General features: G+C 44.3%; 1 protein-coding gene across 1 annotated transcript in view; it reads right to left on the reverse strand.

The window, feature by feature from the left end:
* Nucleotides 1–759: 759 nt before the first annotated feature.
* LOC147336683 (NACHT, LRR and PYD domains-containing protein 12-like) overlaps nucleotides 760–19,065 on the reverse strand; it is a 206,880-nt gene continuing 188,574 nt past the window's right edge. Inside the window, exons 10-12 of the mRNA XM_086285538.1 lie at nucleotides 10,063–10,239; nucleotides 3,524–3,697; nucleotides 760–2,849 (exon numbers count right to left, since the gene is read on the reverse strand). Coding sequence (XP_086141664.1) covers nucleotides 2,837–2,849; nucleotides 3,524–3,697; nucleotides 10,063–10,239 — 364 coding nt within the window. The 3' untranslated portion in view covers nucleotides 760–2,836. The remainder of the gene's footprint in view (nucleotides 2,850–3,523; nucleotides 3,698–10,062; nucleotides 10,240–19,065) is intronic.

Below are 19,065 nucleotides of genomic sequence, written 5' to 3' on the forward strand. Positions count from 1 at the left end.
ATCACTCAGGTCGTTGGCAAAAACTGCAGATGTGGAAAACTTACGCAGCATATTAGTTAAAAAAGGTCAATAAGAGCAGATTTATCTGGGTGTTTAGGATCAAGGCGTGTGAGGCTTTAAATAATTTGAGTCAGTTTTAAAAACAAGCAGCGTGCCTTAAACTCATCAGACACAGAAGAAAGCCAGTCCCAATGAAAATCATCCATCTGAAAGACGTCATTAAAATGCAGCTCAGATAAAAGTTGAACCAGAGACGGTGATGTGCTGGGGGAAGCAGGTGGAGGCTGATAGCAGCCAACAACAGTCTGATTTCCAAACAGATCAATAGTTAAGGCCAAGATTTCAAATGGCTGAGGTGCAGATGGAGAGAACAAGACTTGAGCAGCAAGACAGACCTTCACATAAACTTCCAGACCTCCGCCTTTTCTGGGACAGTCTGAGTGCTAAATGTTAAATCCATCAGTTGCTACGTTTTTATCCAGTAAAGATTTGGAAAGTCTCAGAAACAACAATGATACCAGCACCGCTTGAACAGGCCCAGATTCCAATCATATCCATGTCAGGAAGCACACGACGTGATGCACGTGTAACCCAGACAGTTTTTAACATCTGCTGGTGTTTCACATTCAGCCAGAGGCCCAGGGTTAGGTTGGATACCAGACAATAATAAAAGCATCGTTATTAGACTCTAGAGCTGGTTTATAGCTGACACCACATGTAGAGTTTAAGTTCACACAGAGACGATGACATTTTTCTACAACCAGCAAACAATAAACAAGAAATGTAACAAGAGTTTCAGAAGAAGCTGTTTTACAGAGAAATGATTCCCTGAAGACAAAATTATTATTATCATCTTTATTTCTCCAGGTGAAAATTTAATTGAGATTAAAAATGTTGTTTTCAAGAGAGACCTGGCATCATGGCAGGAAGAGTCAGAAATACATCATAATTCAAACAAATACAAAATAGGAAAAACATCCTACATAAACTTCATAAAGTTTCATTAACAGACTTTGAACAATGGACTTCAAACTTCCCCCCAAAACAACAGAAACACATTTGAAGATAATGAATGACATTTATCCCTCTAAAGAAGGACTTAGAATACGATTTAATATGAATGAGAACATGTTCATAAATGGATGCAACCAAAGATTTCATCAATCCCTGATTTAGAGACAACAGAACATTTGGTTTGATTTCACAAGATAAGAATGACGACTGAGTTGGAAGATTGTTTTATGTTTAGTCAAATCTTTCCTACATAAAGTCGGATTACAAAATCATCCCCTAAGTTTGTTGTTTTATTCAAGGAATTGAAATTATAGAGAAAATCTGTGAAATGACTTAAAGAAAACAAACCACAAAAACTCTATGATGCTCTAAACCCCCTGGTTTAGGTCGGCAACCTTTCTGATGATGAGTGCATCTAAAATCCTCAGAAGTCAATGTGCCATATGATTGCATTAGCAATAAATTACACACTATATAGAACCACTTTATAGGATTATATTTGTGCGCAGATGTTTGCAGCTATCAGCGAATAGTTATCAGCTATTTTGAAACAAAAAAAGACTTTTTATCCATAACAGCAAATGAACTGTACAGCAGAAAATACAAATGCTATTTATGGTCTCCTCACAACAATGATAAGAAAAATAAACTGGGCCAAAATGGCATGTTTGTTAATACAGTGACCAGTGTTGGTCAAGTTACTTGAAAAAAGTAATCAGTGACTAATTACTGATTACTTCCACAAAAAAGTAATCCCGCTACTTTACTGATTACTTATTTTCAAATCCTCCTCAAATCCTCCAGGGTTGCCGACCCCTGCTCTAAAGCATCTGATTTGGATTCCTGAGATCAAATATATTTTCCTTTGCCTTTGTTTTCTTCCCATTTGTGGCTTTAATGTAGTGTTACATCCTGTTTGTTTGCTTCCATCTGTATACATGTCCAGATTCACTGTTATGTTTCTATTCTTACATTGCTGTGTGATCACTGTTCCCTCTGCTGACTGATGTGACCTTTTGTATCTTACACTGATATTTGTCATATCTGTATCTGCGCCTAAAAGATAAAAAGTTTTCCATGCTAAAACACAGCTCCACCTCCTGCAGTTCTCCCTCTGAACCACTAGATGTCTCTGTTATCTAAATGAAGACGTGCAGCACAGCAACCACAGCAGCTCTCAGATCACACGTGTCCTGTTATTATGTATAAAAGCATGAAACAGGTGAGACAGGTGGGATCAATATTAATGTTGTGGAAATATATGAAAAAGCAACAGAAGAGTGAAAACATTTCGTGTTTCTAGAAAGATCTTTCAGCTCACAGCTGCTCACCGACTGTATTTACAAGTGACAAACTGCAACTCTACAGTACATCTACAGTATACATCAAATATATTCTGTATTCAAATCTATTGAGTGATGTTTGAAAGTCTTTCCAGGTGAGTTTGATCCAGGAGGGTCTGAAGCCAGAGTCAGACAGAGACTGTGCAGAGACTGTAGAAGGACAGAGCAGCAGCAGAGCAGTCCAGATACACTGATGATCCTCTGTCAGATCCAGAGGGACACACAGGGATGATGCTGGACTCTACATTGTGTCTGACAGTGGAGCTGTTCTCAGAGCAGTTCACTCTGCAGCACTGACAGTCATCTGCACGTCTTCTCATTCCTCTGTCAGTCACTGCTGGATGAAGCTCTCCTCTCCACCTCCCAGTAACATGGCCCAGTCAGAGCGTCTCTACACACAAGCTGCTGCTGCTTCAACCTCTCTGGATCATCAGGACACAGCTCCTCCTCTCTCAGCACACACACCGTCCTGTTTACCATCATTGCCTCCACCTGCAGAGAGAAGAAGGAAGAGCAGAGGAGATAAACGAGTGTTTCCAGAGACTCTTCATCAGCTGTCAGTCAGTGATGCAGCACATCCAGTATAAAGAGCAGCAGGGACTTCAGTGCTGGGACTGTACTAGGACTCATTGTTGCTTCACTTTTTCTAATTTTAGATTTTTATTGAAGTTGATGAAAATGTTTTTCCCTCCTAGTTTGAGTTTGGACTTTCATTCATTAGAAGAACCTTGGTGTGTCCACTCTGAGCTCTGTAGGAACCCCAACAACAAGCCCAACAATCCAGATGGACGGTTCCAGCTGTTAACTGGAGGAATTCCATCCAAACATCTGCTCTCACTAAATTCTTCCTCACCTACAGACTGTGTTCTTCACTGCTTTAAACTTGGAAATGAATGCAGTCATTGGTCTGCGTGCTGCTTTGTTCAGAGAGCTGATTGGCTGTTGACAGCGTTTGATCAGAGCCTGTCAGCCGTTACTATGGTGACCATAAAGGTCAGAAACAGGAAGTGTTTGTGTCCAATCCTGAAGCCTGTCACCATTCTCCTCTCACAGCTTCACTGAGAAGCTGCAGCTTTACAGGAAACACTGGATCTTTGTTTCATACTGACTGTGTTTAGTACAATACTGCTGACAGCACCACCCACTCACTCCATCACTCTACCGACCTCAGAGTCTCCAGTCTGTAGTCTGGACTCTGCTGAAGATCAGACAGCTGCTTCACATCTGGATACTTCAGGTAGTTTCCTCTCAGGTCCAGCTCTCTCAGATGGGAGGGGTTGGACTTCAGTGCTGCTGCCAGATAATCACAGCTGATCTCTGACAAACCACAGCTCCTCAATCTGTATAAAGAATGAAAGATGTAAGTTTATTAGACAAAGTGTGAGCTTGAAATCATTCAGTGTTTCATCATCTGTTCAGAGCTGAAGAAGGTTCAGAATGTAGAAGTTTAGAAAATGGAAACTCCAAACAGCTGAAGCCAACAGGAAGCAGCTTCAAACAGGAAACTGTGCAGAGTTTCAGACTATATGTCCTGATGCAGCCAGTTGGATTTTGGAGATTTGAATCTCTGTTCTGTGACTAAGTCCTTGAATCATTTCTTCCAGTTGGTCCAACAAGACAGACTAAGTGTTGGACATGTGTTGTGGCTCCATTAGGGGAGCTTTTAAATGTGATGTGATGGCCCCTCTGGGTCTGTCAGGTCACAGGACTGAAGAGAGCTCAAACTGGGCACACAGTTGTTCCAGTCTGGACCAAAGACTCTATACTGGGACTGAGGGACTGCTTTGACTGCACCCACTGGGACGTTTTAAAGGCTCATGTTCTCACTTAGATCATCGATTTCTACTGACATTTCTTTCTGGGGAAAATGGGGATTACTTTGGAAACAGGAAGTATTTTCCCCAATAAGCAGCCCTGGATTAGTAAATCACTCCAACATGTTCTCAGGCAGAAGAAGCTGTCTTGTTATGAGGGAGAGAAGAAAAAGATTGAGGCACAGAAACTTGTTGAAAGAGAGATAAAGCAGCTAAAATCAGGTGTAAAAGTAAAGCAGAGGATGAGCTGAATAAAGGACACTCAAGGCTGGCTTGGACAGGAATGAAGTCCATGGTGGGGATGCAGAACAAGGAGCAAAGATGAATGTGATGCTGAATCAGCAGAAGACTTGGACTCATTTGATTCCAGCTTTGATATCATTGATTTCAATGAAGAGCTTTGTGATTGTAGCAAAGGGCTGGTAGCTCTGAGAGTCCCACTGATGAGGTGTTTGTGTGGAAATCTCTTAGTGGGACCAAAGAGAGAAAAAGCCCTGGTTGTCACGGTCCTGGGTTTCCTGACCCAGCGTTTTTAGTTCTTTGTGATGTTTGTATTATTGTACTTGTGTGAGTTATTCTATGGTTTCTGGTTTCGATCCCTTGCCCTTCATGTTTCTCTGTGTCCCCTCTGTTCTGTGTAAGTCTGTGTCTGCATGTTTGAGTTCCCCTCTGTGTCTCTCGGTTCTTAGAGTCCTCTGCCTTATGGTTTATGTCTGTATCTTTCTTAGTTGCTGTTTCCACTGTGTCAAGTTCGCGTCTCTGTGTGATACTTTCTGTTTTACTTTGAAGGTCCATGTCTTATGTGAATGTGTCCTGCTTTGCTTGTCTCGTCAGTCCTGATTTCTCCCAGCTGTGCCCTCCTGTGTCTCATTCCCCTCGTTACTCCCCAGTGTATTTAAACCCTGTGTTTCTCTGAGTCAGTGTCGCGTCGTCCCTCATGCTGTGTGGATCTCCCTGTGTCGCTCTGTGAGTTCTTAGTTTGTTGTTTCCCAGTTTAGTTTAGTTTAGTTTGTATGTTTGTCCTACCAGCAAATAAAACTGTGGTTTTTGAGTTCTTCCCCTGAGTCTGTGAGTCTTGCATTTTGGGTCCACATCTCCTGCCTGCCGCACAGCGATTCATGACACTGGTCCTGATGCTGTGGGGGGGAAATGATTGAAGTGTGCTGTGAGGAACTGACTGGGAGATTTTCACACATTTTCCAGTCCTCCTTGGAACAACAGGAAGTTCCCAGCATATGGAAACAAAGGTTAAGTGTCCTATGGCACTCAGTGATGATGGTGCTGTGGCCCCACCACCTCCACCTCTTTGTAAAGGAACTAAGTGTAATCTGAAGCTTCAAATAGAACTAAGACTTCCTCCACTAGGTGGAAGTGTCTGATGAGAAAGTGTTAGTGGAGCTGGCCTGGAGTCAGAAACGGGAAGATACAGGAGGATGCGGTGCCATCTTATTATACCAAGATGGTGCCGCATATGGATGCCCTGGTGCTTCAGTGCGTTACTTTTGTTTTGTTTTTGTGCATTTCTTCTGTGTCTGGGCACTCCTCTGGATACTCTTACACCAGAGAAGAGCTCCTTAACTACAGGACTACAACGCCTGTGGATTTATTTCCAATATTTGTCACATCTGCGGCAGATTTACTGCAGACTCTGACCAGGAAAGCGAGACGCCGAAAGAGAGGGAAGCGAACCGGCGTACTCGTGCGTTTGAGGAGACGCGGACTGCGAACTGCTCTTCCTGGGATCTTCCTTTCTAATGTACGCTCACTCGGGAATAAGATTGACGAACTGGCCCTGATGAGAAGCATGAACAGAGACTTTGCCTCCTCCTGTGTCTTATGTTTTACGGAGACGTGGCTCTGTGAGGACATCCCAGACTGCGCGCTCAAGCTGGAGGGCTTCCATCTGCTGCGTGCGGACCAGCAGGCCGCTCTTTCCGGTAAGTCCAAAGGTGGAGGTGTCTGCTTCTACATCAATAGTGGCTGGTGCACAGATGTGACAGTGATTGCTCAGCACTGCTCTTCCTCTCTGGAATATCTTTTTATTCACTGCAAACCGTTTTATTCTCCGCGGGAGTTTGCTTCATTCATCCTGGCCGCTGTTTACATCCCGCCAGACGCGGATGCGCAGGCAGCTCAGTGCGCACTCGCGGAGCAGATTCTCCACATGGAGCGGACATTCCCGGACTCTCTCATCATTGCTCTTGGGGACTTTAACAAAGCCAATCTGAGCCATGAGCTTCCGAAATATAAGCATTATATTAAATGCCCGACCAGAGAGGAGATGACACTGGACCACTGCTACAGCACGATCAGCGGGGCCTATCGCGCGGTGCCCCGCGCTTCACTCGCACTTTCTGATCACGTCATGATCCACCTAATCCCCGCGTACAGACAGAGGCTGAAGCTCTCCAAACCTGTCGTGAGGACTAAAAAACTGTGGAGCAACGAGGCTGTGGAGGAGCTTCGCACGTGTTTGGAGTCTACAGACTGGGACACAATGAAGGCTGCTTCTAACAGCTTGGACGAGTTTACGGACACTGTCACCTCCTATATCCACTTCTGTGAGGACAGCATTGTGCCATCACGCACCAGGGTGAGTTATAACAATGACAAACCCTGGTTTACTCCTAAACTCAAAAAGCTGTGGCTGGAAAAGAGAAAGGCGTTCAGAAGCGGAGACAGGGACTGCTACAGAGAGGCCAAGTACAGGTTCACTAAAGAAGTGGACATTGCTAAACCTCAGCACTCTGAGAAGATGCAGCAGCAGATCTCAGAGAATGACTCGGCCTCTGTGTGGAAAGGTTTTAGGAATATCACCAACTACAAGCCTAAAACCCCCCACTCCACTGATGACTTGCTCTTAGCCAACACCCTTAACGACTTCTACTGCCGTTTTGACGAGCCATCAGGCAGCCTTCACACCTCCAACGGCCCCAACAATAGAGGCACTTTGGACACTAATTCCCCCACCTCTCCCCCCTCCATAGGGCCATCACCACCTTCAAACTGTTCACCTACAACACCCCCCTCCTCACCCCACACAAAAGAGGATTTCACACCACCTCCTCCCACCACAACTCTTCATATTCATGAAGCAGATGTGAGGAAGCAGTTTAAGAATCTGAATGCTCGGAAAGCTCCCGGCCCAGACGGCGTGTCTCCTGCCACCCTCAGACACTGTGCAAACGAGCTGGCCCCAGTGTTTTCTGGCATTTTCAACTCCTCACTGCAGGCATGTCATGTGCCTGCCTGCTTCAAGTCCTCTACCATAATCCCTGTCCCCAAGAAACCTAGGATCACTGGATTAAATGACTACAGACCTGTGGCTCTGACATCTGTGGTCATGAAGTCATTTGAGCGCCTAGTTCTCTCCCATCTCAAGACCCTCACGGCCCCCCTCCTGGACCCCCTGCAGTTTGCATATAGAGCCAACAGGTCTGTAGACGACGCCATCAACATGGCCCTACACTTCATCCTGCAGCATCTGGACTCCCCAGGAACCTACGCCAGGATCCTGTTTGTGGACTTCAGCTCTGCCTTCAACACCATCCTTCCAGACCATCTCCGAGGCAAGCTTTCCCAGATGAATGTGCCTGATCCCATCTGCCGGTGGATCACTGACTTCCTGACGGACAGGAAGCAGCATGTGAGGCTGGGAAAGAATGTCTCGGACTCCCGGACCATCAGCACCGGCTCCCCTCAGGGCTGTGTTCTTTCTCCTCTGCTCTTCTCCCTGTACACCAACTGCTGCACCTCCACCCACCAGTCTGTCAAGCTAATCAAGTTTGCAGATGACACCACCGTTATTGGGCTCATCTCGGACGGGGATGAGTCTGCCTACAGGAGGGAGGTTGAACGTCTGGTGTCCTGGTGCAGCCACAACAACCTGGTGCTGAATGCCCAGAAGACAGTGGAGATTATTGTGGACTTCAGGAAGCACACAGCCCCACTCCCCCCCATCATCCTGACTGACACCCCCATCACCTCTGTGGACTCATTCCGCTTCCTGGGTACCACCATCACCCAGGACCTGAAGTGGGAGCCCACCATCACCTCCAAGAAAGCCCAGCAGAGGATGTACTTCCTGAGGCAGCTGAAGAAATTCAGCCTGCCAACACGGACGATGATGCAGTTCTACACTGCAATCATCGAGTCCATCCTCACCTCCTCCATCACCGTGTGGTACGCTGGAGCCACTATCAGGGACAAACAGAGACTGCAGCGTGTTGTGCGCTCTGCTGAGAAGGTGATTGGCTGCAGACTCCCATCTCTGCAGGACCTGTACACCTCCAGGACATTGTGGCGTGCAGCTCGGATCTCAGCTGACCCTTCTCACCCTGGACACAGTCTGTTTGACCTGCTCCCCTCAGGCAGGAGGCTCCGGTCCATTCGCACCAGAACCTCTCGCCATAAGAACAGTTTCTTCCCCTCTGCTGTTGGACACATGAACAATAACCGTATGACTGTTCCCACCACTAACACATGACCCTACGCTGTGTTCACTGCATCATTCCATGTTTGGCACTGATCACCACCTGCACTCATGTATATATCTTTCTACGTAGCGCTCTTAATTCTTATTCTCATGTATATATCTCATGTATATCTCATGTATATATCTTTCTACGTAGCACTTTTAATTCTTATTCCTACTTTTATTTTTTTCATGTCTATTTAAGTGCTATTTATGACACTATGTTTGCACTGAAGCACCGCAGCAATTTCCTAATGTTGTAAACCTGCTCAACATTTGGCAATAAAACCCTTTCTGATTCTGATTCTGATTATGATTCTGATTTGGGCTGAAATGGGGAAAGGTGGTTAGCACTAGTGCCTTAAAGCAAGAAGGTTGTAGGTTGAAGCTTGTTGGCCTTTCTGTGGAGGTTGGATGTTCTCCCACAGTCCAATGAAATGCTGCTTAGGTTCATTGGTGCTTCTAAATTGGCTGTAGGTGTGGATGTGAGAGAGTGCTTCTCTGTCTCTCTCTGCTGGCCCTGTGATGGACTGCTCACCTGTGCAGGTGGACCACGCCTCTTGCCCTGTGACAGCTAGGGCACAGGCTGCAGCCCTGTGAGCCTAAGCTGAATAAACAGTTAGCAAAAATGATCCATAGATGGCCTGAAACCCCCCAGTTAGCAGTTTGGTAGATAGCTATGACATGCTAATCCCATCCAGCAGCTGTATTCTACCTGTAAGCTGATCCCTGCTGAGCCAAAGCACTTTTTCATATACAAATTACAACCTTTAATATAAACCTATTGGTCAGCATCTTATTAGCCTGCTGTTAGCTTCATTCCACAGAAAACTGAGAGAAACTAACAGAGTTGATAAAGAATAAAGAGAAATGTGCTGATTTAAAGCCTTTGAAGTGCTTCAGATGATCTCTGTCCACTTCTATCCACTCATTCATTCATGTAAGCTTTCTAATGCAGCTTTGATCTTCACAGCCTGCTTCATGAAACTCATTCTAACCCTGAATGTCAGAGTGTTCCTCCTTCTCTTTCCCATCATTCATGCTGGCAGTGGAGGAGATTTGGATGTTGGACTGTGTTTTGGATGATGTGTGTATGTTTGTGTTGGACTGCTGTCTGTAAAGCAAACGCACATTTTGCTTTGGATTTCAGTGTCAGACAGACTTTAAGGTGGAATGAAGAGTTGGAGAGTTTTACAGTGAATTATCCAGTGGAGGATTTGTCTTCTTCTTTGAAGGTTTGAAATGTGAACATTGTTCTGCTGCAGTCAATGGACTAAACCAGAGAAGAAGAAAACAGACTTTACCATGAAGATCCTCAGTGTGGATCAGTATAATATCAGCCTGATGTCTGCAGTTTAGTGTCAGCACAACTTTCACATCATATTAATCTCAGCACAACTAAAACATGCTGACTGACCTCAGAGTTTCAAGTTTACACCCTGGACTCTCAAGGAAACCACACAGATGCTTCACTCCTGAATCCTGCAGCTTGTTCTTGTAGCTCAGCTCCAGCTCTCTCAGATGGGAGGGGTTGGACTTCAGTGCTGCTGCCAGATAATCACAGCTGATCTCTGACAAACCACAGTACCTCAATCTGTATAAAGAATGAAAGATGTAAGTTTATTAGACAAAGTGTGAGCTTGAAATCATTCAGTGTTTCATCATCTGTTCAGAGCTGAAGAAGGTTCAGAATGTAGAAGTTTAGAAAATGGAAACTCCAAACAGCTGAAGCCAACAGGAAGCAGCTTCAAACAAACACAACAAGAGAAAAAACTCTGAATGTTTCACATTAAAGTCGTACATTTCTCATAAAAACAGGACAAAGACTTGAAAAAGTCGTGTTTTTCCTTCCAGGAACCACAAGGCTTCACTTTTAAAGGTGAAGTGTGAAAGAAATGGACATATTTGAAGTCCAACACCTTTTTCCAGTCACATTATTAAAGCAGACAAACTACAAGCTCATTTTCATTCCAACAAGTCATCTTCTGACCTGGACTAACAACACTGGTCTCTATGTGCAGCTGACTGTGAGAGCAGTGCTCAGGGAGCGTCTACAAAGTGCAACACTGAAAGAACATCACACACTCATTTGCTTCCATCATCCAACCTGAAGAGGAAACAGAGACGCCTCCCCTTCAAAGTAAAAGCTGCTCCTTTTGGACACAGTATCAAAGAAAGTCTACAGTATAACATAGAAAAGACAGAACAAAGTTTTGGTTGTTTTTAAATTGTGCAGAAATGAAACTACACTAAGCTCAATTATGTGACAGACATTTCATCCCATGTCAGTTTGGCCTCATCCTGGGCCGGATTATCCAGCACACACTCTGACCACAGGCCCAGGGGCCATGCACAGCTGGCTCCATCCAAGAGACAGGAAACAAACCAACATAATAATAAAAAGCACCATGTGATCTTCTTACATCTTCAAGACAAACATAGTAAAAACATGAGCATATTTGTTTCCTGATAAAATGATGTGACAGGTAGAACAGAGTAAAGTGGTGGTGTTACAGCCTTTCTCCCCTCTGCTGCCGAGGCTGTTAGTCTCTCCCAAACTCAGCTACAGGACTTCCAAATGAATGAAAGCAGCAGAAGTGGCTTTACAAATGAAAGAGGAAGAGGAGAAGAAGAGGAGAGGGAGGCCACCCTGACCATCACTCCAGCTGAAAACATCACACTTCCATTAAAGTTGGTGAGGAAATGTTGAGCAGGATGAGCTGCTGGCTAATCTGGAGGCTGTAGCATCAGCTCACAGTCACAGTGGATTTCCACTCATGAAAAAGCTCTGGCTGCTTCATTTCTCATCTCATATCAGAGACTTTAAAGCTTCACTGAAGCTGTACTGTGATGCTTCCATATCCCAGTGAGGCCTCCATAATGATTTCAGCTGTTCTGTACACACACTGTGTGCCCTGTATGACTCAAAGTCTCTGCAGCCTGTTTTTACCTGCTATCATCAGATCTTCATCATCCTCATTCACATCCCTCACACACTCTACAGCCTCATCAGCACTGACTTCATCTTCACTGACTGATGGAGCACAACATGAACCTGTGGAGGCTGAAACACTGTCCTGTCAAACATCTCCCCGTCACCACTCCACTTCTGTCAGCCTTTAAATGAACCCTGCTCAAGTCTGTCACTTCTGTTTGGAGCCAAAAGGAAAAACTGTTGTTCAGTCGTTTGGAAAGACAACATTTCTGAAAGCACTCAAACTTCTTCACATTTGTCTTCAGACACATCCTGAAAGTTTAGGAACTAAAGAAATTTTCAAACATCAATCAAAGACCTGAAATATAGAAAAAGTACAACAGCTGCAGTCAGTGAATTCACCTCAGAGTCTCCAGTCGACAGTTTGGACTCTCCAGTCCAGCACACAGAAGCTTCACTCCTGAATCCTGCACCTTGTAGTTTCCATTCATGTCCAGCTCTGTCAGATGGGAGGGGTTGGACTTCAGAGCTGAGGCCACAACTTCACAGTGAGTCTCTGAGAGTAGACACTCAGTCAGTCTGTGATGATAGAAAATATAAAATGTGTTATTATAAAAGCAGAAAATCTGCATTATAAACACAGACTGAATGTATATGAAGACAAAACAGAGTGAGGTCATAATCTGATGAATCTGCTCTTCACATCTGTGCTTCAGCTCCTCTTACTGTGTTTGACATGACACAACGATTGAGTCTCTCTCAGACCTGCAGACTTTTAATGAGAATCTTTGTTTGGCTTTAATCTGCAGATGAAGGAGGAAGATGGTGTCACATTTAGGCTTCCATAATGTCCACAGTCTGTCACTGAGATCTGATCCAGAGTCAGAGTGAAGACACACATTTGGACTGTTTCCTGTTTTGACTCCAGAACATTTTGAATGAGTTCAGCTCAGTGAAGAGTTCCAGCTGGAAAGATGATCTCTGTTTGCTACCTGCTGTCAGGTACGACTGTTCACGTCCACACGCAGGAAAAACCTGCTGACTGTTACCAAACGGAGCAGAAATCTCATCACTGGACAATAATGATGAATGAACTCAGAGCTGCTGATATCAGATCTGATTTCAGGGGAACTAAACACAGAAATGATTGGCTCATTTGAGCTTTCTGAGCCATTATCTGCTGGTGTGTCGCTAGTTGGCAGAAAATGATTTGTATTCCTGTTCAGGGCTTCAGTGTTTATGAGTCCAGATCCAGATGACAGCAAGTCAAAATGATGTTACCTGTCTGTGTCCAGCAGCAGCCTGTATTCACTTTGAATATTGTTATAACCTGACATGGATCAGTTTGTCTTTGATTGGTTTGTAAATGTCACTGTTTCCATTGGACCTGAGTGACGTACAAAGACAGAGAGGGAGAGAAAGGAGAGAGAGGATGGAGACAGCAAAGAGAGAGCAAACACAAACAGGTGAGAGTGGACAGGTGACCAAGGTCAGCAACCAATCAGAGAGCTTCTGTTTGACCCACAGTCACTGATGATGACTGCACATAACCAAGCAGTGTGTTACTCTGATATCAAATATGGATCCTGCTCTTATAATAATGATCATCAGATGATGTTATTGTGTTATTTTATACCTTGTGTGCCACAGACTGCTCCCAAACACGAGGGGACAAGTAATGCCTCTAAAACACTTAAGTTGGCTTTATTAAACGTTAGATCTTTAGCTGGGAAAACATTTTTAATTAATGATGTAATCACTGAGCACAGCCTTGATTTTATGTTTTTAACTGAAACTTGGTTGGACCAAAGTAACAGTGGAGCTGTTCTCATCGAGATAACCCCTCCTAACTACAGTTTTATCAGTGCAGCCAGGGTGAGCAGGAGAGGAGGAGGGGTTGCTGTCTTATTTAATGAATCATTTCAATGTAAGCAGCTATCTCCTGGAAGTTTTCAGTCTTTTGAATATGTGGCTTTACAGCTGAAGGCCCCATCCAAAGTTGTGTTTCTTAATGTTTACAGGCCTCCCAAATACTGCACAGACTTTTTTAATGACCTCAGTGAACTGCTGTCTGTGATCTGTGTTGATTTTGACTGTGTAATTATTGTTGGGGATTTTAACATCCATGTGGACAACCCTCAGGACAAAGGGACTAAAGACCTGAGTAACACTCTGGGCAACTTTGGGCTGACTCAGCATGTAACAGAGGCCACACATAATAGAGGACACACTCTTGACCTACTGATCTCCAAGGGCCTGAGCATTTCAAAGGTTACTGTGTCTGATGTGGGCGTGTCTGATCATTACGGTGTTTTCTTTGAAAGTAAAATCTCAGCCCACATAAATATATCAACAACAGTGATCACAAAACGGTGTATAACTGAACACAGTAGTGCAATTTTTAACCAGGTCTTCCCATTAACACCTGACCTGTCCAGAGGGTCAGTCAATGAGCTCGTCAATAGCTTCAATGCTAACGTGTTAAATGTAATGGACACTATTAGTCCCATTAAGGTGAAGGTTATCTCTGTGTTACATCCCCCAGGAGGATGTCTCTTCTCCCTATTAACCCTTTGTTTTGTCCAGGCTCCTCCACCTCTGTCCTGATTGGCTGTTGCGCAGAGTCCGGCTAATTGGTAATCAGCAGAGCACTACTTAAGGCCTGTGGAGCTGTGCTTCTGTGCCCTCTGGCCATTTTGGTTGCCATACTTGTGCAGGCTTGCATGCCTTTGTATTTTGTGTGAGCATTGTTGTTTCATGTTCAGACTGCTTGTAGGGGAGAGCTGCCTTTTGTTTTGACACCCTGTTTTCTCCTGTTTATGTGTTGTTAGGTAGGTTATGGTTATAGGTTGTATATTTTGTTTCTTTGGAGTTAGGTAAGTTTCTTTTATTTCAACATCAGGGATGTTTTGTTTGTTATGTTGGCCTTGGCTCTCCCTGACGTTATACCTCAGTCTGATCCCATCACCAGTATGAAATAAACCTTCTAAAATTACCATCTCGGCTCCTCCTTCTCCATCTACCTTTATGTTCGTCCGTTCAACCCCCTAGACTAGCCAGGGGACGTAACATAAACTGGCGGCTCGTCCGGGAGAAAATCCTGTTTTATCCATTTTTAGATGGTGAAGGTTTGGAGTTGTTTGTTTCTGCTGGTGTATTTGGCAGAGGTAGTTAGTATGGTGACTGGTGTTTTCACTTTGAGTGCATTTCTGAGTAATCCTTCTTGGGAGGAGCTACATGTGTGTAGAAAACATGATTTGTTTGCTATAGCAGCACACTTTGAGTTAAATGTATCAAGGCAAATGGTGAAAGATGACTTGAAAACTGTTGTTTCAAACAAACTTGTAGAAGAAGGCCTGCTTCCTGTTTCTAAATCACCTCGTTTGCCAGTTCCTCTTGACAGGTCCCCTAATGAAGGACTGAAGCCTGCTGTGTTAAAGGAAGAAGGGCAAAACCCTGCTGCTGGGGAGCAGCAAACGGTGGAAAATTTAAGCACTAATGGCTCACCTTCTTTTGCTACTCCATCTTCTCCTCGTTCAAGACAGGAAGTATTACTCAAGGTACGTTTGGCTAAATTACAATTGGAGGCTCAGGATAAAGCCCAAGCTTGTCAGGCAGAGTTGGAACTTCGCAGGTTGGAGTTGGAAACAGAGACAGAAAAGGTGTTAAAGCTGAAAAGGTTGGAGCTGGAGTTGCAGATTGAAAGGGAGGTCAGACTGCGTCAGTTGGAGTTACAGGCACAGACTTCAAGAAGTACTACTCAACCTAGTTCTGCAAATTCATCTGTTGACCAAACAACCTCCTCCCATGTAAACCCAGGTGGTTTCAATGTGAGTAAAAACATTGTGTTGGTACCTCCATTTCGTGAATCAGAAGTTGATACATATTTCAATGTGTTTGAACGTGTTGCGGTGTCATTGCACTGGCCGAGAGAAGTTTGGCCATTGCTTCTTCAGTGCAAATTGGTAGGCAAAGCACAAGAAGTCTGTTCTGCTTTGTCTTTGGAAGAAAGTTTGAAATATGATGTAGTGAAGTCTGCCATCCTTGCTGCTTATGAACTTGTTCCCGAAGCGTATAGGCAACGCTTTCGCAATCACAAAAGAACAGCAAATCAGACTTTTGTAGAGTTTGCTCGTGAAAAAGCTACTCTTTTTGATAGATGGATAACAGCAAGTAAAGTTCCTGACTACAACTCTTACGTGAACTGATACTGCTGGAAGAATTCAAAAATGGCCTGCCAGAACGCATTGTTGTACACCTTAATGAACAGAAGGTTTCCACTTTGAAAGAAGCAGCTGTGATAGCTGATGAATTTGTGCTGACTCATAAAACTGTTTTTGTGCAGAAACGTGAAGTTATCACCAGAGAACCTCCCCCACGAAAGGATCCTTCAAGCCCACGACGGACTTTTGCTTCAAGGACTGAAAGGGAATGTTTCTATTGTCATAAACTTGGTCATGTTGTTGTTGAATGTCCCGCTTTGAAGCGCAAGAACCAGTCACCAAAAGGAATAGGTTTAATTAAAACCATTCGTGCTGAGAGAGGGGACCAAAGTGAAGGAGTTGATCCCTGCTTCAAACCCTTTCTCTTAGATGGCACTGTGTCATTGACTGGGAAGCCTGAGGATGAAAAACCCATTCAAATACTCAGAGATACGGGAGGGTCACGATCTGTGATTTTATCTGATGTATTACTCTTGAGTGACCATTCCTCTTGTCGTGGTAGCATTCTGATTCAAGGAGTTGAAATGGGCTATGTTGAAGCTCCTTTGCATTATGTACACATCAAATCAAAGTTGGTTAATGGCATCTTCTCTGTGGCAGTACGCCCCTCACTTCCCATAAAAGGGGTGCAGTTTATTTTGGGAAATGATATTGCTGGTGGAAAAGTGCAACCTGTTCCCGAAGTAACAAATGATCCAGAATCAAACTTGAAGAGCAACGACCTAGCAACATGTTTCCCATCTGTTTTTCCTGCTTGTGTTCTCACCAGGGCTCAAGCAAGACGTAAAGCTGCAGAAATTGATTTGTCAGACTCTTCGTTGGCTCAGGCTCTGGCTACAGATGATTTGCAAACCCTGATTGATCTTAAGTGGTTCAAAGGATACTACTGAGAAGTGGAAGGATCTCCATCTCCCACAGTGAGACTTGCCAGTCACACGTGAAAGCCTTGTTGCTGCTCAGAAGTCTGATCCCTCATTGACTAAATGCTTTACTTCTCTTTCTGAAACAGGAAATAAAAAGGCTTCTTATTTCTTGGAAGATGGGGTCTTGATGCGCAAGTGGACTGCCCACCCAAGTCTAACAGCGGACGTAGAGGGAAGCTGTTCTGATGACTGTGACTGGAGCACTACTTATCAGATTGTTGTGCCTCTTGAGTATCGTCACTACGTAGTCTCCCTTGCACATGAGCACCCCCTGTCTGGTCATTTGGGAGTTACAAAAATGTACAACAAGATACTCAACCATTTCTTTTGGCCAGGATTGAAGGCTGATGTAGTTGAGTTTTGCTGCACTTGTAAAACATGTCAGATTGCAGGAAAGCCAAACCAGACAGTTCCTATAGCTCCTCTTAATCCTATACCAGTACTTGGTGAACCTTTTGAACGTGTCAGTGTGGACTGTGTTGGTCCATTGCCCAAGACAAAGAATGGTAATCAGTTTTTACTGACTGCAATGTGTACTTCGACTTGTTTTCCAGAAGCTGTCCCACTCAGGAGAATAACTGCACCTTTGGTGATTAAAGTTTTGACAAAGTTCTTCACTACTTTTGGTTTACCAAAAGTAGTCCAGACAGACCAAGGAACTAACTTTCTGTCTAAACTTTTCAAGCAGGTCATGCAGACTCTGGGGATTAAGCATGTTGTGTCAAGTGCATACCATCCTGAGTCTCAAGGAGCATTAGAGCGCTGGCATCAGACACTCAAGGCAACTTTGCAGAAATACTGCTTGGATACTGGAAAAGAGTGGGATGAGGGAATTCCCCCGATGGTGTTTGCCATGCGTGAAGCTAAGCAAGAGTCCCTTGGGTTTAGCCCAAATGAACTAGTGTTTGGTCATTCTGTTCGGGGGCCTTTGAAGTTGTTGAAAGAACAGTTCTTGTCAACAGATCATGTTGTGAAAACTAATGTTCTGGATTATGTTTCACAGTTCAGAGAGCACCTCCATAAGGCCAGGTTGGCAGCTGCAGAAGCCCTCTCCTCTGCTCAGGGGAAGATGAAGAGTTGGTATGATAAGAAAGCCGTTCCTCGATCTTTCAATCCAGGTGACAAGGTTTTGGTTCTTCTACCAACTGCTAGCTCTGCATTGTCTGCCCGCTTCTGTGGACCATATCAGGTGGATAAGAAAGTAAATGACACTGACTATGTGATTAAAACACCAGATAGGAAGCGTAAAACACGCTTGTGCCATATCAATATGCTCAAATCCTTTCATTCTAGAGCTGACTCTTTCTGTGGCACCGCAGATAAGTCTGTGGCATCTCCGTCAGAGCAAATCTCATCTCCAGAAACTCTCTTGTTGAACTCTTCCTTAGGATTGAGGTCAAGTTTAGATGAAGACGGGCTCAAACTTTGTGATGCCAGCTACCAGAATGCCAGAATGCTTAATTCTGAGGTACTGTCGCAGTTGTCTGTATATCTGTCCCACTTGACCCGTGAGCAACAGTTGGACATTGAAAGGCTCGTCAACATTCATTTAACACTCTTTGGGGACATGCCTTCCCGTACTACTGTAATAGAGCACGACATTGATGTTGGGAATGCAGTGCCTATTAAGCAGCATGCTTACCGTGTGAATATGGCGAAAAGGGAAATGATGAACACAGAAGTAGACTACCTTCTGAAGCATGGATTGGCTATCCCAAGCTATAGTCCATGGAGTTCTCCGTGCCTGGTTACGCCAAAATCAGATGGAACACCTCGCTTTTGCACAGATTTCCGCAAGGTAAATGCAGTAACAGTACCTGATTCCTTCCCACTGCCCCGTATTGAGGACTGTATTGACAGTGTCGGATCTGCTGCTTATGTGAGTAAGCTTGATCTTCTTAAAGGTTATTGGCAAGTACCTCTGACAGAAAGAGCATCAGAAATCTCAGCTTTCGTAACACCTGATCACTTTTTACAATATACAGCCATGGCATTTGGAATGAGAAATGCTCCTGCTACCTTTCAGAGGTTAATGTCAACTGTATTATCTGGTGTGGCGAACTGTAATGTTTATCTTGATGATGTGGTCATCTATTCTTCCAACTGGTCAGAGCATGTCAACACTTTAACCACTGTGTTCAAGCGTTTAGCTGATGCTTCCTTGACCCTCAACTTGGCTAAATGCGAGTTTGGTAAGGCTACAGTGACCTACCTTGGAAAGGAAGTTGGACAGGGCAAGGTTCGCCCTATCAGTGCAAAGGTTAATGCCATCCTCAACTTTCCTGTGCCAACAACACGCCGTGAGCTGCGCAGATTTCTGGGGATGGTTGGTTACTACA

Source organism: Aulonocara sp. 'chitande type north' Nkhata Bay, linkage group LG3 (genome assembly GCF_057382095.1).
Source record: "Aulonocara sp. 'chitande type north' Nkhata Bay isolate Kocher_YH1m ecotype deep benthic linkage group LG3, A_spYH_male_GT1.1, whole genome shotgun sequence".
In the NCBI taxonomy this organism is placed as follows: domain Eukaryota; kingdom Metazoa; phylum Chordata; class Actinopteri; order Cichliformes; family Cichlidae; genus Aulonocara; species Aulonocara sp. 'chitande type north' Nkhata Bay.